Source organism: Macaca nemestrina, chromosome X, assembly GCF_043159975.1.
Source record: "Macaca nemestrina isolate mMacNem1 chromosome X, mMacNem.hap1, whole genome shotgun sequence".
Lineage (NCBI taxonomy): Eukaryota > Metazoa > Chordata > Mammalia > Primates > Cercopithecidae > Macaca > Macaca nemestrina.
In genome coordinates this window covers 79,557,770-79,583,521 of record NC_092145.1, presented here as the reverse complement: position 1 = coordinate 79,583,521, position 25,752 = coordinate 79,557,770, and the positions used below count along the sequence as shown (strand labels likewise).

At 36.4% G+C, this 25,752-nt stretch overlaps 1 protein-coding gene and 1 pseudogene across 3 annotated transcripts in view; both read right to left on the bottom strand.

Annotated features, from left to right (window-relative positions):
• Window positions 1-10,024: 10,024 nt before the first annotated feature.
• Window positions 10,025-10,155, bottom strand: LOC112429383 (U4 spliceosomal RNA; annotated as a pseudogene).
• Window positions 10,156-10,791: 636 nt separating this feature from the next.
• LOC105496935 (ATP binding cassette subfamily B member 7) overlaps window positions 10,792-25,752 on the bottom strand; it is a 115,717-nt gene continuing 100,756 nt past the window's right edge. For all 3 annotated transcript variants that reach the window (XM_011767571.2, XM_011767572.2, XM_011767573.2), the window contains 3 exons: window positions 23,993-24,096; window positions 20,986-21,093; window positions 10,792-14,442 (listed from right to left, as the gene is read on the bottom strand). In XM_011767571.2, the coding sequence (XP_011765873.2) occupies window positions 14,227-14,442; window positions 20,986-21,093; window positions 23,993-24,096 (428 nt within the window). In that variant the 3' untranslated portion in view covers window positions 10,792-14,226. The remainder of the gene's footprint in view (window positions 14,443-20,985; window positions 21,094-23,992; window positions 24,097-25,752) is intronic.

The following is a 25,752-nucleotide window of genomic DNA, read 5'->3' as shown; positions in this document are numbered from 1 at the left end:
TTGCATTGTGGTCTACCACTCTTTAGCTCTAGTAATATTTTCTTTATATATCTGGGTGCTCTACTGTTGGTTACATATTTATATTTACATATTTATATTTGTTATATCCTTTAGCTGAATTGACCTCTTTATTACTATAATGGTCCATCCATAATGACCTTCCATAATAACCTTTCTTTTCTATTTTATAGGTTTTGTCTTGTGATCTATTTTTTCCTGATATAAGTATAGTTACTTCTGCTCTTTTTTTGGGGGTTTCCATTTGAATGCAATATATTTGTTCATCCCTTTATTTTCAGTCTATATATGTCTTTATAGGTGAAGTGTGCTCTTTGTAGGCAAGAGTATTGGGTCTTATGGGTATATCCATTCAGCCAACTCTATGTCTTTTGATTGGAGAATTTCATCCATTTACATTCAATGCTAGTATTGATAAGCAAGGACTTGCTCCTGCCATTTTGTTATGTGTTTTCTGGTTCCTTTGTGGTCTTCTCTTCCTTCTTTCCTGTCTTCATTTTAGTAAAGGTGATTTTCTCTGGTGATATGTTTTAATTTCTTGCTTTTTCTTTGTGTATGTGCTGTATGTTTTTTGATTTGAGGTTACCATGAGGCTTGCAAATACTATAAGACATTATTTTAAACTGATGACAACTTACTACTGATGTCATAAACAAACAAAAAGACAAGTATCAAAAACTCTACATTTTAACTTTGTTGTAGTTATTATTTTTTATTGGTTCATCCTTTAGTCTTTCTACTTAAGTTACATTTACACACTCCAATTACAATGTTATAATAGTCTGTGTTTTTCTGTGTATTTACTATTATCAGTGAGTTTTGTGTCTTCAGATGATTTACTTTTGCTCATAAACATCCTTTTATTTCTGACTGAAGTACCCCCTTTAGCATTTCTTGTAGGACAGGTCTGGTGTTGATGAAATCCCTCAGCTTTTCATTGTCTGGGAAGGTCTTTATTTCTTTCATGCCTAAGGGATATTTTTGACAGATATATTATTTTCTAGGGTAAAAGTTTTTGTCCTTCAGTATGTTAAATATGTCATGCCACTCTCTCCAGGCCTATGAGGTTTTCACTGAGAAATGTGCTGCCAGACATATTGAAGCTCTGTGATATGTTGTTGCTTTTCTCTTGCTGCTTTTAGGATCCATTTTATCCTTGAGCTTTGGTAGTTGGATTATGAAATGCCTTGAGGTAGTCTTTGGGTTAAATTTGCTTTATCTTGTATAACCTTCTTGTAGTTAAATGTTGGTATCTTTCTCTAGGTTTGGGGAGTTCTCTGTTATTATCACTTTGAATAAACTTTCTTCCCCTATTTCTATCTCTACTTCTTCAGGGCCATTATGTCTTAGATTTGCCCTTTTGAGGCTATTTTCTAGGTCTTGTAGGCATGCTTCCTTCTTTTCTATTGTTTTTTGTTTGTTCGTTTGTCTCCTCTGACTGTGTGTTTTCAAATAGCCTGTCTTTAAGCTAATTCTTTCCTCTGGTTGATCAGTTCTGCTATTAAGAGGCTCTGATGCATTTCTCAGTATGTCAAATAAAATTTTCACTTCCAGAATTTCTGCTTGATTCTTTTTGTTTCTTTCCATTGAAATTTCATTTCTGTGTTATCTTGAATTTCATTCAGCTTCATCAAAACAAATGCTTTGTATGCTGTGTCTGAAAGGTCTCATATCTCTGTCTCTCTGAGATTAGTCACTGGTACCTTATTTAGTTTGTTTGGTGCAGTTATGTGTTCCCACATGGTCTTGATACTTGTGCATGTTCATCCATGTCTGGGCTTTGGTGATTTAGGTATTTATTGTAGTCTTTGCAGTCTGGGCTTCTTTGTATCCATCCTTCTTGGGAAGACTTTCTAAGCATCCAAAGGGTCTTGGGTATTGTGATCTAAGCATTTGGTTACTGAAGTCATATCTGCATTAGGGGGCACCCCAATTCCAGTAACACTGTGGCTCTTGCAGACTTGTGGAGGTACCACCATCTTGGTGTTTTGTGTAAGATCTGGGAGCATTCCTTGGACTACCAGGCAGAGGCTTTTGTTCTGTTTCCTTTTCTGCAAACAAATGGAGTCTCTCTCTCTCTCTCTCTCTCTCTCTCTCTCTCTCTCTCTCTCTCTCTCTCTGTGCTGAACTGCCTGGAGCTGGGAAAGGGGTGACACCAGTATCCCTGGGGCCACTACTACTAAGACTGCACTAAGTCAGACTTGATGGCAGCACATCATTGGGTCTCACTGGGGGCCCACAGGGACCACTGCCTGGCCACTACTAATGTTCACTCAAGGACCAAGGGCTCTTCAGTCAGAAGGTAGAAAATCCAGTCAGCCTTGTGTCCTTTCCTTCAGGGCAATGAATTACCCCAAGCCCTGGCTGGGTCCAGAAATGCCTTCCAGGAACCAGGTCCTAGAGTTCAAAATGTTAGGAATCTATATCTCTTGCTCTACTCTAATGTGGGTGAGTTGACACTCAAGCCACAAGACAAAAATCTTTCCTACTCTTCCCTCCCATTTCCTCAGGCTCTCCATGGCCATCACCACCCCAGGCCTGCAGGGAGTCATGCCAGGCAGCCACTTATGTTCACTCAAAGCCCAAGCACTCTTCAGTCAGGTTGTGTTGAATGGTGCCAGCCTGGGTCTGTCCCTTCAGTGCAGTATCCTCCCCTCTGGCCCAAGGCAGGTCCAGAAATGCCATCCAAGAGCCAAGGCTTGTAGTCAGGGGAGCACAAGAGCTCACTTGGCGCTCGCACTGTGGCTGGCTGGTACCCAAGGTGTAAGACAATGTTCCCTTTACTCTTTGCTGTATTTTCCTCAAACAGAAGGAGTCTCTCCCTATAACCACCACAGCTGGGATTATGCTGGGTCACACTCACTGACACAATTCTGAGTCTCTCCCTATAACCACCACAGCTGGGATTATGCTGGGTCACACTCGCTGACACAACTCTGAGTCTCACTCAAGCCTTTGGTGAGTACTGCCTGGCTCCTACTGCCGATTATTCAGGGTCCCAGTGCTCTTTTGTCAGAAGGTGTGAATTCTTCCAGGACTGGGTCCTTCCCTTCAAGGCAGTGGGTTCCATTCGGGCCCAGGGTGTGTCTAGAAATGTCATCCGGGAGGTAGAGGCTTGAATGGGGGCCTCAGAACTCTGCCTGGTGTCCTATCCTATTGTGTATGAGCTGGTATCCATGTTGCAAGACTAAGTTCTCTTTACTCTCCTCTTCTCAAGCAGAGAAAAAGGAGTCTCTCCTAGAGTTGCAAGCTGTGCTGTCTGGGGTCGGGGAGCTGGGATGTAAGCACTCCCTTGACAGCCCTGGCTGATGTCTCACTAGATCAACTTAAAATCTACTGACCTTGAGTTCAGCACAGCACCAGGACTTGCCCAGGAATTGCAGTCCTTGTGGCCTAGATTGCCTTTCGAGTTTACTTAGAACCCCAGAGCACTCTGGCCCACATTGGCAGGGCTTGCCAGAACTCAGGTTCCCACTGCTGGAATGGACAATTTACCTCTGGCTAGGGCTGGTCTACATGCTCCCTGTGTGGATACTGGCTGAGTTCTGTCCAGTGTTGCCTTCTGCTGTGACAGTGCAACACTGAGTTCAAATGCAAAGTCCCATTATCACTGCTCTCTCTCTCCCCAAAGCACAAGGATTCTCCCTCTATGCCACATGGCCCCTGCTGCTGCACAGGGATGGGGGAGGGGTGGTGTTGGCAATTCAAGATTGTCTTTCCTACCCTCTTCAGTGCCTCCTTCCATAATATGATTTTAAAACCAGATACTGTGATTGGTCACATGATTTTTGGTTCTTATTGAGGTGCTTTATCATGTGGATAGTTGTTCGGTTTGGTGTTCCTGTAGGAGCGGGAAGGGGATGATTGTGGGAAGCCTCTATTCAGGCATGTTGCTCTGCTTCCCTCTCCCATATGATTTTTTACAAATGTTGTTGGACTCGCTTTGCTTGTATTTCATTGAGGATTTCTGCATTTATATATCTAAGAAAAATTGATCTGGAGTTTTCTTGTGATGTCTTTTGTTACGGTATTAAGATAATACTGGCCTCATAGAATGAACTGAGAAAAGTTCTCTCCTCTTGTATATCTCAAAAAAGTTTGTGAAGTGTTGGTATCAATGCCTCTTTTAACATTTTGCAGAATTCACTGAGGAAGCCATCTAGGCCTGGGCTTGTCTTTGTGGGTAGTTTTTTATTAGTAATTTATTCTCTTTACTTGTTATAGATCTATTCATAGTATTTCTTAAGTCAGTTTTGTGTCCTTCTATGATATTGTCCATTTCATCTATGTTTCCTAATTTGTTGGCATTTATATATAGTACTCTTCTAAAATACTTTTTTACCTCTGTGGATTCGTAGTGATGTCTCCTCTTTCACCATTTCAATCACTTGAGTCTTAAGTATTTTGTTACTTGTCAGTGTAGTTAAAAGACTTTGTTATATTTCAAAAAACAATTCATAGTTGTATTAATTTTATTTACTGATTTTCTATCCTCCATTAATTTGTGCTCTAATATTTATTTGTTTTCTTTTGCTTCCTTTGCATTTAGTTTGCTCTTTATTTTCTAGTTTCTTAATGTGAAAGGCTGTGATTATTTTGAGATATTCCTTCTTTTTAAATATAGGTATTTACGACTATAAACTTCCCCCTAGCCACAGCTTTTGCTGCATTCCACATGTTTTTCTTGTGTTTTCATTTTCATTCATCTCAGAGTACTTTCTAAATTCCCTTGTGATTTCTTCTTTATCCTATATTTAAATTATTTTTTAAATTTCCATATATTTATGATGTCTCCAAGTTTCCCTCCACTAATAATTTATTTCATTCTTATTGTGGTCAGAGAACATTCTTTGTATCATTTCAATCACTTTAAATTTATTGAGGCTTGTTTTATGGCCCACCTGAAGAACATGAAGAACATGTATTCTGATTTTGGGTGGAGTGTTCTATAGATGTCTGTTAGGTCTAGTTGATGCATAGCGTCATTTGATACATGGACAGTTGATGCACGGACATTTTGCAGTGTAACATTTTGATTCTATTAATGATGTTCTAAGGATTTTTTTTTTTTAAAGAATAAAACACTAGGAACACAGCTAACCAAAGAGGTAAAGGACACCTATAAGGATAATTACAAAACACTGCTAAAGGAAATCAGAGATGACACAAATAAGTGGAAGATATTCCATGCCCATGGATTGGAAAAATCAACATCATTAAAATGGCCATAGTGCCCAATGCAATTTACAGATTCAATGCTATTTCTATCAAACCACCAATGTAATTTTTTACAAAATAAGAAAAAAACTATTCTAAAATTCATATGGAACAAAAAAAAAAAAAAAAAAAGGCTCAAATAGCCAAAGCAATCCATAAAAGCAAGAAAAAGAAAAAAAAAAAAAAAAAAAAAAAGCCAGAGGTATTACATTACCTGACTTCAAACTATACTACAAGGTTATAGTAACCAAAAGAGCATGGTACTGATACAAAAAAAAACCAAAAACAAACAAAAAAAGACACACAGACCAATGGAACATAATCAAGAACCTAGACAAGGCTGCATACCTACAATCATCTATGCTTCAACATGGTTGACAAAAATAAGCAAATGGGAAAAGAACACCCCATTCAATAAATGGTGCTGGGATAACTGGCTAACCATATGCAGAAAGAAGACTGAAACTGGACCCATACCTAGCATTGTATACAAAAATTAACTGAAGATGGATTAAGACCTCAAACTACAAAAATCCTAGAAGAAAACCTAGGAAATGCCTTTCTCAACATCAACCTTGGCAAAGAATTTGTGGCTAAGTCCTCAAAAGCAATTACAGCCAAACAAAAAGTGACAAGTGGGACCTTATTAAACTACAGAGCTTCTGTAAAGCAAGATAAACTATCAAGCAAGTAAAAAGACTATGTACAAAATGGCAGAAAATATTCACGAAGTATGCACCTGAAAAAGGCCTATTATCCAGAATCTATAAGGAATACAAACAGTTCAGCAAGCAAAAAACAAATAACTCCATTAAACATGGGCAAAGGACATGAACAAACACTTATCAAAGGAAGACACATATGGCCGGGCGCGGTGGCTCAAGCCTGTAATCCCAGCACTTTGGGAGGCCGAGACGGGCGGATCACTAGGTCAGGAGATCGAGACCATCCTGGCTAACACGGCGAAACCCCGTCTCTACTAAAAACACACACAAAAAAAATTAGCCGGGCGAGGTGGCGGCGCCTGTGGTCCCAGCTACTCGGGAGGCTGAGGCAGGAGAATGGCGGGAACCCGGGAGGCGGAGCTTGCAGTGAGCTGAGATCTGGCCACTGCACTCCAGCCTGGGTGACAGAGCGAGACTCCGTCTCAAAAAAAAAAAAAAAAAAAAAGGAAGACACATAAGCAGCCAACAAACGTGAAAAAGGCTCATCATCACTAATCATTAGAAAAATGCAAATCAAAACCACAATGAGATACCATCTCACACTAGTCAGAATGGCTGTTTTTTGACTAAAGTCAAGAAACAACAGATGCTGGCGAGGCTGCAGAGAAAAGCGAATGCTTATAAACTGCTGGTGGGAATGCAAATTAATTTGGGCTCTGTGGAAAGCAGTTTAAACTTAAAACAGAATTGCCATTTGAATCAGTGATCCCATTGCTGGGTATATACCCAAAGAAAAATAGATCATTATACGAAAAAGGCACATGCACTTGTATGTTTATTGCTGTGCTATTCACATAGCAGAAACATGGAATCTACCCAGGTAGCCATCAATGGTGGACTGGATTAAGAAAGTGTAAATATATACCATGGAATACTATGCAGCCATAAAAAAGAACAAAATCATGTCCTTCACAGCAACACAGATGCAGCTGGAAACCATTACTCTAACTGAACTAATGCAGAAACTTCAAACCAAATATCATATCTTCTCATAAGTGGGAGCTAAATATTGGGGTATACGTGGTTATAAAAATGGGAACAGATGCTGGAGAATACAAGAGAAGGGAGGGAGGGAGAAGGGGTGAAGGTTAAAAAGGACTACCTATTGAGTACTATGCTGACTACCTGGGTGACAAATTCACTTGTACTCCAAACCTTAGCAGCACACAATATACCTTTGTAATAAACCTCCACATGTACCCAAAACAAATGTGGAAAAAAAGTATATTTTTAAAAGTAACTTTCTTAGTGATTGTTCTAGGGATTACAATATACATTGTAACTTATGAGAATTTACTTCATATTTGTACTGATTAGTTGCAGTGAAATACAGAAATTTTACTACTATATAGCCTCTTTCCATCCCAGTTTTGTGCTATTGTTATTCATATTATGTCTATATATGTTACAAACCAATAATACATTTTTATCATCTTTATAGGACCTTATGTCTTTTTAAAAAGCTGAGAGAACGACACACATATATGCAGAGTTTGTGATATTAGCCTCCTTAGATACCATTTCTGGCTGTCGTCATTCATGCCTGTGGATTCAAGATATCACCTGGTATCATTCCTTATATAGGCTTTGTTTCCATACCCAATAAAAGAATAATATACACATTGTTTTATACAGTTGCTTTATAAGTCAGTTAAGAGAAGAAAGGAAAAGAAACATGCAATTATACTGTCTTTTTAAAGTACTCACGTGATTGCCATTATTGGTGCTTCCTATTTTTTTTCACATTGATTTGAATCACTGTCTAGTGTCACTTGCTTTTTGACTGAAAAATTACCTTTGTATTTCTTATAATGCAAATCACTACTATTGAGTTTTCCTTTTGCTTGTCTGGGAACATCTTATTTCATCTTCATTTCTGAATGAGTTTTGCTAAATATAATATTCTCAGTTGGGTGGTTTTGTTTAATTTCAACAATTTGAACATGTCATCATTATGTCTTCTGGCCTTCAGTGTTCCTGATGAAACTTCACTTGTTAACCATATTGGGGTTTCTTTGTAGGTGATGAGCTATTTTTCTCTTACTGCTTTCGAAATTTTCTCGTTTTTGCTCTCATTTGATGTGTCTCTTAGTTTACCCTACTTGACATTTGTTGAGCTCCTTTGATGCGTAATGTTTTGCATCAAATTTAAGTGTTCTTGTGAGTTTTAGTTTTTAGTCCCACTCTCTCCTCCTGGTACTGTGCATATGTTGGTACATATTTCTCTTATTTTTCCCCATTCTTTTTTCTCTGTTTTTAGACTGCATAATCTCTATTGATCTTCCTTCAAGTTCAGATTATTTTCTGCCAGCTCAAATATACTACTGAACTCAGTTATTGTACTTTTCAACTCCAGAATTTCCATTTGTAGACACACACACACACACTTCTCTTTGTTGACAAATCTTTTGTCTGCTACAAAAGTCATCTGGGCCACTTCTAAGGCAGTGTTTATCACCTGCTTTCCCCCCGTGTATGGGTTGCACATTCCTGTTTCTTTCCATGCCTTGTAATTTTTCGTTGTAAATTAGACATTTTAGATAGTATCTTACAGCAATCTTGGATATTGGTCCTCCTTTCCTGGGGGATTTTAGTTTTTGTTTCCTCCACAGTGTGCAGCCTGATGTTAGCTCTATTTTTTAGTTCAGCTATTAATACCTAGGGGTTGCCCCCAGGTTAGCACAAGGCACTTACTAGCCAATAGGATTTTTACTCTTTATGACTGGATGTGTGCATGTTTGGAGGCTGTTATAAATAGTTCAGGAAATTTATTTTCACCCATGTTCATCAGGGACTAGAAGCTTGGAGGATCCCTCTGTGATCATCCTAAGAAGGCACAGCCTTCAACATACACACAGTCTTTCAGATTGCCAGGGATGAGTATAATTTTATTTTTAATCCTTGTTCCTGGGAGTCACTTCTGGGTCAAAGTAGCTTATTGCAGTGTTTGGTCAAAGGTTGTTTTCAAACTCCTTGTGCCAGTAAAGATTGCACCTTGTGTTGATGGGTCTGCATGTATTGAAATGCTTTCAAGTATGTCCCATGTTCTGCTCTGATTGTTGTGAGTGGGTGCAGCCCAGCACATGCACACAGACTTTTCAACCCCCATAGTTGACTGCACTGTCAGGACGGCTCTTCTTGGCTTTCTCTTTCATGTTTCTATTAAACTTCTGGCTGCTTTGCATGTGCAACCTTCCCTTAATTGATCTCCACCAAGATCTCCATCCACTGTTTTTGACAACATCTTTAGGGATGAAGTTCTTCATGCTCTGTTCCAAATGAAGTCAGTTTCCACAGGCAGAGCTATGGAACTGTTTTTATTGCATGCCTTTCCCCGTGGGCAGAACCTCTGCACCACTGAACTGAAGCTGAGGGTGGGGCTCATTTTTCCTCAAATCATTTTACTCACGGGTGATGGGGTGGGGTGGAAGTCCCCAGTATTTGCCAGTTTCCTTCTTTGGGTGATGCCTCCAATGTTATGAGCAAGCTGGGATAGAGAAAATCAGGGCCCCCTTATTCTCAGTCTTTGCATAGAATAGAATTTCTACTCTTAAGGGGTTGGGGGTAGGGCTGGGTGGCAGAAGGCATCTCTAGTCCTTTTGGCTTTGTCTGCTGGCATAGAGTTTCTGCAACACAGGTTTAAGTGTGTTTGTATGGGGTTGAGGGGTGGGATAAGAAATGTAAACAGTTGGCCCTGACAGGGTGAAACTCTAGCCCCAGAATGGGAGCTGAGAGAAGAGTGAGCCCCACCTACCCCCATCATCTTCACCATACACGCCCTAAATGGAGCATCCAGGGTAGAACACTCAGGTAACACTTGGATGGGGGTGGGGGACATATGGAACAGGTTGTTCCTCAAAGACCACAAACTCTTGCTGTTGTTAATAAGATTCAACAGATTTTCTTGAATGGATGTTTCTCTATTTCCTGTAGGCCCTTAAGACAATTTTCAGAAATTTTAAATGATTGCTTTTTAAAAAACAATTTTACCAGTAAAAATGTTATTTTGCTGGGGAGAGGGTCTATTGAGCTCCTACTTTGCCATTATGGAAGTCCTACTCTCCAATTTATTTATTTCACCAATACCAACTATATTTCAAGTCATAATGGCCAGGTATTGGAAAAAATTTTCAATTAGCAATAACTGTGCCTCGGATATACTTCATTGGTTATGATACCACCACTGTGCAAAGCTTCCAATTTATTTTAAAATGTAACTTGAGTGGAAATGTGGTGTAGTAGAAGGAAGAACAGACTAGGTGTCAGGAGCCAGGGTTTTCATCCCAACTTGGCCTCAGTTTCTTCATTTGTAGAGTGAGGGGATTGTATTAAATGACCTCTAAACTCCTTCTAACTTTAAAATCTCATGATTTTATGAAACTGAAACTACTGTAGCTGTGTAAGAACAGGAAGTATGGAAACAATCCACTGACCTTTTTTTAACCAAAAAATGCTCCAACTTGTTTTTAATTAGAACATGCATTTCATTTCCAACTCTACCTAGTTAATAAAATTGCTAGTTTATCACACGATTTGCAGTCAAGACATTTTTATACCCAAAAGTTTACTTCCTAATCATTAGAACTGATTGGTACGACAGCTTAATGTTAACTGAAAGCACACTATAATTTGCTGCCATTTTACCCACATTATGAGTTTCACAATTACTTTCTCTTAGAAACAATTCCAAGTTTTTACCTTCTGCGTAAGGCTGTAAGGTCATACCCTCAGAGCGTCTCTTAATTATCTGTATTTATTCTCAGTATGTGAATGACAAAATATCAGTTTTCCCTGGACATTGCAGAGAAGAGTTGCTTCAATGGGATACCCATTTCTAGTCACAAATATAACGTTTATTTAGTAATGTTTATCTACACAGATTGCTATAAACAGTAACAGTGAGGTAAAGGGCCTCTCTTGAGTTATTTTGTCTTAACTAACCAATTTTAACCTATTTGATTTGGTATTGTCATTTACTATACAATTTACATTAAAAATCTATATATTCAAAGGGATTTGTTTACAATTTAAGAAAACTGCAATTGCAAACATATTTAAATGCTTTCAACTATTAATTCATGACAGACTGTCTAGTAATAAAGATACAAGGTAAGATAACTATGAATATACACTGGCAAAAGTTGCTACTCAGTGACACATTCAGCAAGTAGGAAGGATAAGAGCAAGATGGCAGTATGGACAAAGACATCCAGAAATAAGGAATCATACAATCTTTAAATATCTTGCCTTTAAAGCAAAAAAAAATTTTAAAACCGGCCATCTTCACAAACTACTTTGTCACCATCTAAAGGAATGACACAATATTTATCTTAAGGTTTATAAAAGGTGCAAATCTCTGTAGAGGAAAAACAAACGCATATCTTGAGCTTGTTCATGTCCAAATGCTAAGGTCTCTTTCTGATTTGCAAAAGTGACCCTCAGACTTTAGCTGTTAAAAATTTCCAAATGAGGCCATCTGCTCACCAAGATATTTCTATGTTAAGAACCTTCAGTAAGGCATCTGGCCCAGTTTTTATAATCCCAAATTACCTTGGTTTCAACTTAATTTTTGTAAACTGGAAGTCCCTTAGGAAGAAAGTAAAATTTTCAATCTTTAAAATAAAGAGATATAAAAAATAAAACCTTATCATCTTGCTCCATTTTCAGATTACATATTCTAAAACTGTACCTTATTCATCCCAATATATTAAAAAACATTATGTTGCAACACTGATTTAGAGATTTATACACTTTATCCTTTTGTGTGAGTACATAATATTATAATGTAAAATTAGTACACTATAATTAAATGCCCTTTTTCTTGGCATTTCCTCTGAATGAATCATCCTAGGAAGCTTTTCTTTCATCTCCATTTGTCTATTATTTCCCTGTATAGAACCACCTTAATATGAAGTGGTTAAAAGAAATGCCTTTAAGACTTAGTTATGGACCCTACAATAACTGCTTTTCAAGTAATTTAAGATTTTGTTAGTTGAAAATAATGGTTAATGACCACAATGGACTAGGGACCACTTGCAATCATATGAAAACAAAATAGCTTCATATCTCTTAGTGGGAAAATTATCCACACCTTGGAAACACTCCTAAACTTCTTGGACTACAGTTTTCCCATATCATAAAATAACTTACTTTGAACACTATTCACACCTCAAAATGAATTATTACTGACAGTTACTTCAATATTATGTGTTTGTTTATGTGGTTAAGCAAAATCTTTTCCATCAGCATCACTGGAAATGTATAGAGGGAATTAACAGAGAAGCAACATTTATATTGAGACTTTAACCACATTTCCAGTAATGCAACGGATTCATTAAAAGTGCTCCCCGCTGCCAGAAGAGCAGTAACAACTATGGTTTCAGAGTAAGAAATGTTGAAAAGGAAAAAAAAAAACAAAAAAAACCCGAATCCATTTTTCAGTTGATTATGCATCTCAGTATTAACTCTAGCTTTAAAAAGAAGATCTTGCATCACTTACTCTGGTAGCAAAGACTATGAAATACTGGTTTCATGTTACTTACCAAATTACCTTTATATAACAAGAATGGGCACCTAAGTTAGATAAGATCAGCTATCCACCCACCAATGTCAACAATACTAATCTCTCCCATATCAAATTATCATGAAAATTTTCTTAAAACTATAAACCAATAAAGTAAGTATATTAGGACCTTTTCTGAGAAATAAAACCTTATTACATAGTTATATGGCCATTCATGAGGTGCTTATGTTTTCGAATTGAATGATTACTACCAAACAAATGAAAGCAAGTTCATACTGGAAAAGAGAACTTTCTAAGTGAATGTATACCAGTATTTTATTAATTCTAGCAGGTAAAACTTGATTATGTTGTTTGGGCTCTTCCTTGTTATGTCAGGCTTAAAGAAACTAATTAAATTACTGAAAAGTAAGGGAAGATCTTGTAATAAAGAAATTCTGAAGTGTCAACACAGATTAGAGTCTTGATCATCTAAAGAGAATAATATGTAATACTCTATTTACCTAAATGTTAATATTTTTTAAATGAACACTGATTTATACACATGTGAGCATGTGTATGTATGCACGACATCCCATTTACTTGTTTCTTAGTAAACTTTGAATAGAAAAAGCAGCACGTTTAAGATGGCAATAGAAAATAAATGTACTTTCTAAGCTTTTCAGATTACTCCCAGTATAGCGACTTTCAAATTACATAGGAATTTGTAAATCTTTAAAGAAAATTGTGTAGTTTGGTCCAAAACAAAAACAATGCCTCATTTTTTGTGGAAAAATAAAATTCTAATCACTAGATGATAGTTATGGTGCTGCTTAATGATGAAGAATATTCTAAATAGCAAAAGGAGAATGAAGGTTTTTTTCCTTCAAAAAGTACATATTTGCAAATACTTCAAAAATTCTAAGTATAGGCCGGGCATGGTGGCTCATGCCTGTAATCCCAGCACTTTGGGAGGCCAAGGTGGGCGGATCATGTGAGGTCAGAAGTTCAAGACCAGCCTGGCCAACATGGCAAAACGCTGTCTCTACTAAAAATAGAAAAATTAGCCAGGTGTGGTGGCACATGCTAATTCCAGCTACTTGGGAGGCTGAGGCATGATAATTGCTTGAACCCAGGAGATAGAGGTTGCAGAGAGCCGAGATGTGCCACTGAACTCCAGCCTGGGTGACAGAGTCAGAATCTGTCTAAAAACAAAAAAAAGTAAGTAATCTATTGAGTAAGACATCAAACTATAAATGCATGTCTATTTCTGATACATTCTAATTTTAAAAGTTTATAAATTCATTTTCACATCAATTTCAATTGGAGGGAGGAGGGAGAAGAAACAATAAACTTACACTATCCTCTTTTACTTTCATTTTAAGAAACAGACACTTTCCCTCTAAATTGTCAGCATAAAGGAGGTTTTAAAAACTACAAAAATTGGGAAACCAATCTGATTCATCTGGCTATAGATATCAAATGAATGTCAGGCTTCAAGAGGGTAATGTGGTAATATCAAACAGGTAGCAAAAATTATGCATTGAGCACAACCAGGACAGTGACAAGAAAATAATTTGGGGATAATTACAGATGCCGCATTAAATAGATTGTGAAAGATGTAAAACTCAAATCCCCTTTTAAATAAATCTTATCTAAAAGAAGGATTATAGAAAATGGGAATGTATGATTTTTTTAATAAAACAATTCTGCTTCAGTGCAAATATGTAGTCCAAAACAACAAAAAAAGAAAATGTCTTATGTGACTTAGCACGAACAGTTTCCACAGCCTTTCACACTATTGACAATTTCTTCTTGTAGTTTCTTTCTTTCCTCCTCTTTGGATATATTTTCTTTCTTTGCTTCCCATTTGGGGTTATCATGGTTCTGCACACGGCTGCTCTGTGTATGCCACATTTCTGAATAGATACTATGAGGGTTAGCAAGCAAACCATGGTGGGTACCACGTTCGGCTACCTTACCCTAAAAAGCAAACACATGAGAAACACGGAGAAAGGTCATTTAACTAGCATAATAACTGAAAATACCAAATACTTTCTAACTAAGGATTTTGAAGGATTTGCATTCATTAAAATACTTCTCCCAATTCCTCATACACAGTATAAGTGAAAAAAAATTTAGGTAGGAATGCTTTCCTTCCTGTTGAGCTATCCAGTGCCAGTGAACAAACAAAAGGCTATAAAATTTCTAATACCATAAACACCATTTTACTTAAAGGAAATAAAATTGTAATGTTTCATTTGTCATTTTGAAGGGAAGGTTAAAATGTAAAAAGGTGATATTTTCCGTAATCAGAAAATATTCAAATCAAAAGCACTGCTATTTACACAGGCACTTAAAAGATTTAAAAATAATATCCTTAAATCCTTATGTGTACTTTGAAATAAAAAAGATTTCATAAAATAAAAAGATTTAATGAAAATGAAAAGCTTACTTCTTCCAGTAGCTGTTTTTGTTAACAATGGTTATTAAACTTAACACTGCAAAGATTTGGTGGTATAGATTCCAAACTCTGATCTACAATTAATTTGTTTCTTGATAGCTATGGTTAACCATGCTGAGAGACAAAAGGAACTCTGTCACTTTTACTGGTATTCCTGGGAACAGGACTTTTACAATAAACCCTTAAGTAAAATAACTGAAATTTGTCTGTGCCTACTTTTAAGTATTTACATGTAAGGTTATACTGCTGTTTCTTGATTTATTCATTTCTGGCATTATCTACTAACTCCCTATTATGGAATACGGAGATTCAACACTCATACTATCCCACATTCCCACTACTCCATCATTTACTCTCCTAATAACATCAGTTACATCACAAATTTTGATTCAGTGTTTACCTTATTACAACTATGTAAGTATTCCCTGCTTAGCTAAGTAGGTACTAGGATTATATATACATTTTCTTATACAGTCTTTTAATCCTGCTAGACTTAGTAACTTGCTTGTTTCTTTTTCATTTGCTTAGTTTTCTATGTCACTATTGGAAATCTCTCTAAAGTTTATTACAGAATTACAAAACCCTTTTCAACAGTATTTTTCTCATAATCAACTACATTAGGTAATCTATTAGTTTATTTCCCCCCACCACCCAGAGATATTTCCTTCAGAGCTTTTAGGTTGTTTTCTACATCCTCAATTCTGAAGTTGTATGATAATGTACCCTGATATAGCTTTATTTTTCCTTTCCATTCATTGTGGTGGGTCCTCAGGCCCTTTCAATCTAGAAACTCTTGCTCTGAAGTTCTAGACACTTTTTTGGTATTACTTTCTATGGCAAAAAAACACAATAACTTTTGCAACAACCTATTATTTGACAATTTCCTCCCCTGTTTCTGGCCTCTCTAGAACTACCACTAGTCAGATGTTGGACTTTTAAGACAAATTCTCTTGTTTTCTGATCTTTTCTCTATATTCTCTCTCTTTTGGAGATTTTCTTGACTTTATTTCAGCAAAGACATTTCTCATTTCTAAAATCTTGTTCTCAGGTCGTTCCTTTATTTATTTATTTACCAAACCCATTTTAAAATGTTGAAATATTTCAAGAGTGATACAATGAACAACACTATATGCTTCTCCTAGTTTGGCAACCGTTATTTTTTCTTACATTTGCTTTCTCCACCTCACCTTCTCTCTATATATACATTATTTTTTTGCTACACCATCTGAGAATGAGCTGCAGACATCATTACATTTCACCCCTAAATATTTCATTAGCATGTATCCCCTAAAAACAAAGACATTCTCCTATATGACTTAAATACAACTATATCACACTCAGGAAATTTAACAATGGCTGGCCATGGTGGCTCATGCCTGTAATCTCAGTTCTTTGGGAGGCTGAGATGAGAGGATTGCTTGAGCCCAGGAGTTTGAGACCAGCCTGGGCAACATGAGGAGATACCTGCCCCCGCCCATCTCTACCAAAAAAAACCAAAAAACAAAAAACCCAACAAAAAAAACTGAACAATGATATGATATTCTTATTTAACATACAGTCCATATTCAGACTTCATCGATTGTACCAATAATGTCCTTTATGCTTTTTTTCCATCTAGGATCCAATCAGGATCAACGCATTGAATTTATAACAGCTTTGTTCTAGTCTGTGTGTGTGTGTTTGTGACATTGATATTTCTAAAATGTCCAGTCCTGCTTTTAAAAGACTGCCCTTCAATTTGTATTTGTCTAGTTGTTTCTGATTATTAGATCCAGGCTAAACTTTTGTTTTTTTGAGATGGGATCTTGCTATATTGCCCAGGCTGGTCTCGAACTTCTGGGCTCAGGTAATCCTCCCACCTCTGCTTCCCAAAGTGCTGTTATTACCCGCATGAGCCACCACGCCCAGCCCAGGTTAAACATTTTGGGTAGAAAGAAAAGATAATATATCTTCAGTGCATTACATCAGGAGGTACATGAGTTCAATTTTGCTCCATTACTGATATTAGGTTTGATCATTTGGTTAAGGTGACATCTACCAGTTTCTCTATTTCTCTATTTTCAAGGATTTTTTTCTCTAATTAGTAAGTAATCTATGGTAATTTCAAACCGTGCAAATATTCTAGCCTCAATAGCTTTACACCACATGGTTTCAGCAACGAGTGAGGACCCTTACCTGAATCAATTATTACAATGGTGGCTGTAAAATGTGATTTTCTAAATTTGTAATTCCTTTTACATTTCATGTGTTAGTTGGCTTTCTTCCTAAAGGGGAACTGTCCCTTTCCCCTTGATAATTTTTGTTTTAGCAGTATCATCATGGATGCATAGATGTTTTTTATTCAATGTATTATAATTAATTAGTGTCATTATTCTTTTTATGCCCCAATTGGCTAGTGGGAGCTCATTCAAAATGGTTCCTGTGTCCTCATGACTTGTGTTCGTTAGTTTCCCTGACCCAGATCAGGAATCAACTACTTCTCCAAAGAGTGTTGGTTGCTTTTAGTGAGGAACAGTATTTAGTGCCCAAGATCTGGTTGCCAAGTATACTCATTACTACTGGGTTTTCACTGCTTCTAGGCCTCTTCAGTGAACAGAGTTAGGACATTTTTTTAAAATCATAAATTCAGACTGATAATTCTATTCCAATATATCGCAAGGGTCTCCTCTTCTTTGCCAATTCCATATTTGTATCTTTCTTCTCCCAAGAGATCTGTTTCCCAACATCAATGTATTTACTCATAAGCTCAATCTTACACTATACACAAAAATAGTCTCAAAATGGTTACCCCCACACTACTACCAACAATACACTAAGTTCGAATTTCCTTTGGGTTATTTTTGTCTTTAAAATATATTCCACGAAGGGTATATAATCAAAGTAATATGTTCAAAAGTTACTTGGCTTAATTCTATTTTTCTTCTGGGTGGTTATGTTAGCAATTTTATATGCAATTAGTTTTACTTCTTTCTGTTTGTATTTAATTTTTATTTTTCCCCTTGTTGATTTAATTTTATTTTTGAAGGTATAAAAATACTAAGCATGGTTCAAAAGTAAAATATTAAAACTTCATTCTCTTTTCTGTATCTAACCCTTTGTACTCGCATCCCATAGGCAGCCAATTGCTTTAGTTTCTAGTTTACCCTTTGAGTTTGTTTTTGCAAAAATAAGCAGATATACATATATTCTTTTTTTCCCTATCTTCTTTGCAAAAGGTAGCATGCTATATTCTCTTTTATATCTACTTTTTTTTTTTCCACTTACCAATATATCCTACAGATCAGGCCATATAAGTTTCCTTTACTTTTTTTTTGTTGTTGTTTTTAATTTTTGGAGACAGAGTCTCGCTATGTTGTCCAGGCTGGTCTCCACCTCCTGGGCTCAAGTCATCCTCTCACCTCAGCCTCCCAAGTAGCTGGGATTACAGGTTACTTTTTTTTCTTCTGTCCTTATTTTAGAAATACTATATTTTCCACGATCTCTGAGCATATTAAGAAAGTCTACATTTTCCATTGAGTTCCTTTTTTTCTGTTTTGGAGGTCTATCCACTGACATTTAAGAATAGAGCATTGAAAGGCTGACCGGAAGCTCTGTGTGCATTACGATGCCTTCTAAACCAGTGGACTTCATGGTAGGATGATTATGTAGATATCTGGACATTTTGTTGGGGTTCCCAAATACAAGTATCTTTTTTTTTTTCCTGGGGCTGCTTTTGTTTCTCCAGAGAAGAATCCTCCAATTATTTGCTGATGAGGAAAGGAGTAGTGATGGTAAAATAAACAACTGGTTGGCAAAGTTCTTGGAGCCAGTGGCACAAGAGGGCCTGTGGTCCTATCCTTTGGTATGTTTTGATTTTCAGTTAATCTCTCCCTTCATTGTTAATGTGCCTGGTGGTCTGCTTGTGTCCAAAGCCAGTAATTTCCTGATAAGTAAATCTCCAGACTCGTGCTAAGGAACTTTATTTCTTATGCAGTCTTACACTTAATTGTTACTTTCAACCTCATGCTTATCACCACTTTTCATCATACCTGGTGCCTTCAATTCCTGAGCCTTTTCAGGGGTCTACAACATGAATCAATTTGCTTTTTTTAAAAATTGATGTCTCTCTCTTTTTCATACACAGTATTGAACTTTTTAGCTCTGCTAATCTATCTACTTACCAGTTTCCCCAATTTGCTGATATCTCTTGTCCACTGTTATTTCCTCTCCTATTATTTTGTCCTTATGGCTTTATACTTATTATACTTATTTCTTAACTTTCATTTTAGTATGGTTAGGGGAAGAAGAGATAAACAAATATATCCAACCTTCCACGTTTAACTAGAAGTTCCCTAGATATGCCGTCTTAACATTAACACTACTATAAGAAATTGCTGACAGAACACAGAGGTGACAGATTATTAGTCAAAGTTAAGGTCATATTAGTTTCACTAGAAAATGAAAATCTGTTATGTTCATAATCAGACAACTACAGAATCATCAAATTATGAATAATAAAGAGATTCTTCTTTAGACACAGTTGCTAATGATCAGTAATAAATTAGGTCCAATTACAACCCAAAATCCAAGTGGCAATGGTATAAAATAAGTGTATAGATACTATGAATTACATGGCATGAGGCAGGTGATCACATGCCTGCTAACATATTTTAACAACTTCTATTTGTAAAAAAAGGCTCTCACTAAATGGCTGCATAGAATCAGAAAGCTTATAAAACAGTAGCAGATTTTATTTAATATTCTTGAACATCAATGATATAATAAGGTATATTTACAAAATTTCCCATTTAAGACATTCTGGTACAACCATACCGGAAAAATCAGTTTGGTAATGAATGTAAATATTTAAGAACAAACCAACAGAAAGGCCTAGGGTCACAAGCATGCAAGCAACTTATGAAGGTAATAGTATACAAACCACAACACTGAATACCCTATAAGAAATTTTAGTGGAGTGAAAAAGTCCCTTTAAATAGTTCAATATACAGATAGTACATGAGAATGCTTCTCTCTAAACTCTTATTACACAGGTTTTCAAAATGTGACCAGGCGTGGTGGTTATGCCTGTAATCTAGTACTTTGTCGGGGTGAGGCAGGCAGGTCGCTTGAGCTCAGGAGTTCGAGACCAACCTGGGCAACATGGTGAAACCCCATCTCTACAAAAAATTAGCTGGGCGTGAGGCACGTGCCTGTAGTCCCAGCTACTTGGGGGGCTGAAGTGTGAGGATTGCTTGAGCCCAGGAGGTCGAGGCTGCAGTGAGCTGAGATCGTGCCACTGTACTCCTGGGTGACAAAGTAAGACCGTGCCTCAAAAAGAAAAAAAAAACCAAAATGATAAAGAATTGAAGATATATTTATTAGAAGGGAAAAATAATTACAGAAAAGGCTGAATGCAGTGTAGAAAACTGCATAATGTTAGAAATAATCAAGTACTAGGCGGGTGTGGGGAGAAGAGGTCCTTACAGGAAGGAGAAAATAAAAATTATTGCAATTTTCAAATCTACCCATCACAATAGTGGTACTCTGATTTGTCTAGACTTTTACAGTATACTCGTATAGTAATTTCCTTAGAAGAGATAAAGCAGGCTATATTTTTCTTACTTTCCCAAGAAGGAAAAACATAAAATAAAAATGACCATGTTTGAAAATGACCACTTTATTTTATGGTAATTTTCTTTTAACCATCAAGGGTATGTGCAGGTATTAGAAAAATAAAAATATATAATACAGCAAAGACACTGAGCAAATAGTCTATTCAGAGCAAAAATGAATGCAGAAAAGTTATTTTATATATGCACCATTGAAAACCTGCTTCTATTGTGAAGATTTAATGCTTTCCTGATTAAACTTTTGTTTGTAATACTTTAATAGAGAGTGAGTTAATATAGTTTATTCCTTCTTGGAAGTGACATGCATTATTTCCAATCAAAAGGGGCTAAAAACAGAATCTTATCAGGATTCAATCTCAACCAAATAATGTAAGAAACAATATTTAAGCTTCTTGTATCTATAACAATTTCCAGTGTTCCTCAAATACTAAACTTCAAAGTTAAATCTCTTACCTGGTCCAAGACAATGATTTCATCTGCATCAACCACTGTTGACAATCTGTGTGCAATGAAAATAGAAGTTCTGTGTTTGACCACATCCTTCATGGCACCAAGAATAGTCTGCAAGTTTGGTAATATGAAGAACAGGAGAAAATAAAAAGAACTCTGCATTAGGCAAATGTAAATTAAAATAATCATACATTTCCTAAAGGAACACAAAAAATGCCAGTTAATCTTTTATTATGTAAATTTTATACTGATACCAAATATTACACCTAATCTAATTGCTAAAAGGAAGGGGAGAAAGCAAAAAGAGAAGGCAAATATGATCACATTATCATAGAAAAAAATTCTTTAAGATAGGCAACATTTCTCAAAATTACAAAATCTGGGAGAAAGTAGTAAACATTGTAAGTAGTAAACATATCAACTCTCGTGATAACAGGAACATAGCCACATATAATGTTTACCAATGAGAACAAAACTAAAATGAGGAGAGACTTAAGTGATAGGACAGAGAGAAATTCAAAATAATCCAAAGATAGGGAGATTCAAAGACTATAGGAACATTTGCTTTTCCTTAGTTCAAACTCAGAGGACAGAAGGGGAAACAATGATAACTGTATATTTTTAACTGCAGAAACCTCTTTTTCAAAAGCATTCTGACTTCCTAATGCATCCCGGAAATATATTTTTGTTTATTCCCTGTAAAGTATAAGAGTTGTGTATACATTCAGCTATACTTGGAAACCTGGGTCTAAGTACAGCAAGCTAGATGGAAACAGCAGTGTGGGGAATAGGGATATACCCAAATTTCCTATGAATATTTCTGAACATTTTATTTATTAAAGGAATAAAATTATCAAGAGCAAATGGTTACCCAGGAAAAGATCTTATATTTTACTAGGGCAGACTGATAATAAGGTACAAGGCCAATACTAAGAAAGCCTGTTATGTTTGTGAGGACTCCTTTTTTAACCTTTAACAACTTAAACTCTGACATCCTACTGAAGACACTGGACTTTTTTAAAAGGCCCATTAAAATTTACCAAATCTTCCAATAACTCCTCCCCTTGGGGGGTTGTCTGTTGGCTCTTAATGGGTTATGCTCTCTGACATAATAAAGCTGTATGATTCAAATAATGACTGTTGGTAGGTCTTTTAGTTTGTGGTAGTATGACACATTTTTAGGTAAAAAGTTCTTATAAGCATGTTCCTACTTTTCCAATGAATGGGGTCTGGTCCTGCTTATGGTTCACTTTAAATATAACAAATCCCCAGGCTAACCAATTCACTTCAAAATTCAATTGCTTTAAATATGCTGCAGATCAAACAATGGGCCCTGAAACTTAACTCTGTATGCAAATATTATGTCACACAGCCTGCAAAGCTGAATTAGGCCTATCCTTCAACACTAGGTTTACACTATGTATTGAATTAAAAGGTAGTTGAATGAAGGCAATTGACAAATGCATCTGTCTATCTTCAGTTCTAGATTAAGGGGATATGATAATGAAACTACCATTGTTGTTGAGACTTTTGTATGTAATGTAAAGATGTTGCTATGAAATCTAACGCAGCTGTGGGGCAATGTCATGACATCAGTGTCACATCTTGGTGTTTCATAACACTTCCAGTGAAATGAATACAAATTGATACCAACACTGCAGCTTGTGTATGCCTGACTTGCATCTCATGAGTTGCTCCATGATAAGTGAAAGACTATCTGGTATGTACTATGTCACAGGTTTCACAATCACTTCCATGACTATTTTAATGAGTATTAAGTGGCAATAGGAGAGAGACTGAAACTTTCTTCCTTTGTCAGCATATCAGGTGATTCCTACAGCTTTATAAGATGCAGGGGCAATGCAACAACAGCATAAGTTATCACATAGTTCCAAAAGGAGACACATTTGCAAATGGACTTAACACTGTGGTATTTCTAGTTCAATGCAACCTGGCATTCTTACCATCAACACTTGCCATATGGAAAAGGGGAGATAGGCATTTTACTCTATAGCACTTACTATTGAAGTTTATTTAAAATACAAAGTAATGCAGCCATTTTACTGAAACTTCCAAGTATTAAATATTGAAGAGCTAGTAATGGGATGGCTGGGTCATATGGTACTTCTAGTTCTAGATCCTTGAGGAATCGACATACTGTTTTCCATAATGGTTGAACTAGTTTACAATCCCACCAACAGTGTAAAAGTGTTCCTATTTCTTCACATCCTCTCCAGCACCTGTTGTTTCCTGACTTTTTAATGATTGCCATTCTAACTGGTGTGAGATGGTATCTCATTGTGGTTTTGATTTGCATTTCTCTGATGGCCAGTGATGATGAGCATTTTTTCATGTGTCTGTTGGCTGTATGAATGTCCTCTTTTGAGAAATGTCTATTCATATCCTTTGCCCACTTTTTGATGGGGTTGTTTGTTTTTTCTTGTAAATTTATACCCAAAGGATTATAAATCATGCTGCTATAAAGACACATGCACACGTATGTTTATTGAGGCACTATTCACAATAGCAAAGACTTGGAATCAACCCAAATGTCCATCAGTGACAGACTGGATTAAGAAAATGTGGCACATATACACCATGGAATACTATGCAGCCATAAAAAAAGGATGAGTTTGTGTCCTTTGTAGGGACATGGATGCAGCTGGAAACCATCATTCTCAGCAAACTATTGCAAGAACAGAAAACCAAACACCGCATGTTCTCACTCATAGGTGGGAACTGAACAATGAGATCACTTGGACTCGGGAAGGGGAACATCACACACCGGGGCCTATCACGGAGGGGAGGGGGGAGGGATTGCATTGGGAGTTATACCTGATGTAAATGACGAGTTGATGGGTGCTGACGAGTTGATGGGTGCAGCACACCAACATGGCACAAGTATACATATGTAACAAACCTGCACGTTATGCACATGTACCCTGGAACTTAAAGTATCAAAAAATAAAAATAAAAAAATAAAGAGTTTTATATTTTAATCATAACTTACTTCTTCAGTAATCGAATCTAACGATGAAGTAGCTTCATCATAGAGTATGACTGGGGGGTCCTTCAAAATGGCTCTTGCAATTGCTACTCTTTGCTTTTCTCCTCCTGGTAAAGGAAAAGTTTACTTTAAGGAAGCATAGTGCATGCATATTTTATGTTTCTAGTGTTTCCATTGATTACAACCACCAAGTAATACATTGAACATTTCCCTATTCTCCTGATCACAGTTCATTTTACTGAGTTGTAGAGTTGAAGTTTATATATAATATCTTTTGACAAATTACATTCCCTTAAACATGAATGCACTACTGAATTCTGACTTCATAGCAGGTGGGAAGAATGAGAATGAGGCAGGAAGGTAACAACTTTGATTCTACTATTATTATTCTACCAGAAGTATGCTCATTATGTGTTACTTTATATTACAGATAATTCTCAATGAACAGCAATCTCAGAAAATTTCAATGACAGAATTGACAATGCCAAAAAAATCAATATCTGAAACCTGAAGACATTAAACTATGAATAACTGAATTCGTCTCTTAAGATAAAAAAGTAGCATTCAGCCAGTATTCTCAAGGATTGTTTTTTGACAGAAAGCTATTATTTTCACAGCATTCTTCAAAGTTAAAGGCATATACTAGATATCTCTTCCTTTATTTAGGTATTTATTATAGGTCTCTAGCATATCAAATTTTTAAAATAGAAAGGATACAGGCCCAGAAAAGTTAAGTGATTTGCTCACGGTCACCGAGCAAGAACCTGGACTAGACCCATTCTAGTCCAATGCTCTTCTTATCACAATGTGTAAGCCCACATTTATTCCTAAACACAAGAATAAATATTTTGAAAGTATTTCTTAAATAAATAGGGAAAATATGCAGTGAAATGTATAGAAAACTTTCTTTTATTACTGGGACTACTGTAGGTCTAAGGTCATCAATCTTATATAGAACTATAGTTGGAAGTACAGAAGATGGTACTCTGCTGACTATGTCCCTTTTAGCTTCTTTTCTTGTCTATTATACATTATCAATGTCTGAAAAAACATATTTTTCAGCTTAAGTAACCTCTTTAAGAAATAAGCTCTAACCATTATCTGGTACATTAAATATTTTTATTTTTACTTGTTCTATAATTATTCTCTTTGGCCTATAAAGGGGCTCCTTATTTTTAATATTAGTAAGTTTATATTTATGCTAGCCATATGCTTCCCCACCTCACAAGATCAAAATTCTCCTAACAAGGCAGGTACCATAAGTACTATCTTCCTGCCTACCTATCAACCCAGTAGCAGAAAGTTCCTCAAAGAAGTAGATATTCAGAGGAAGGACTAGTTTTGAAGTGCCTCTCAAATTTCAAGTGGAAACCAACTAAATTGTAATTCTATTCAATAGTATTTTGGAACTCGGAGAAGAAATGTCTGTTTATTCTCTAACATAATTATTAGCATAGATGCTAAATAATAAATTGCTCATTTTGAGAGGTATGGTTGTAAGGAAATGGGAAATAGGTAAGAATAAAATTTCTTTAGCTATTCCTATCCCCCACAGGCATGCAGAAAGGAAAAATAAGATTACAAAACAGAACACAGCATAGCTGGCTGAGGCAAAGTCATGCATTAAGAGGGCTAGTTCATATTACATGATAAATTAGGGATCGCCAGAATTAGCCAAATGGACACATAATTTGGGGGTGGGCCAGATAACTGGAAATTACTCCTATTAAAAGCAGTAATAAAGTGCAAATGTGGACTGGAAT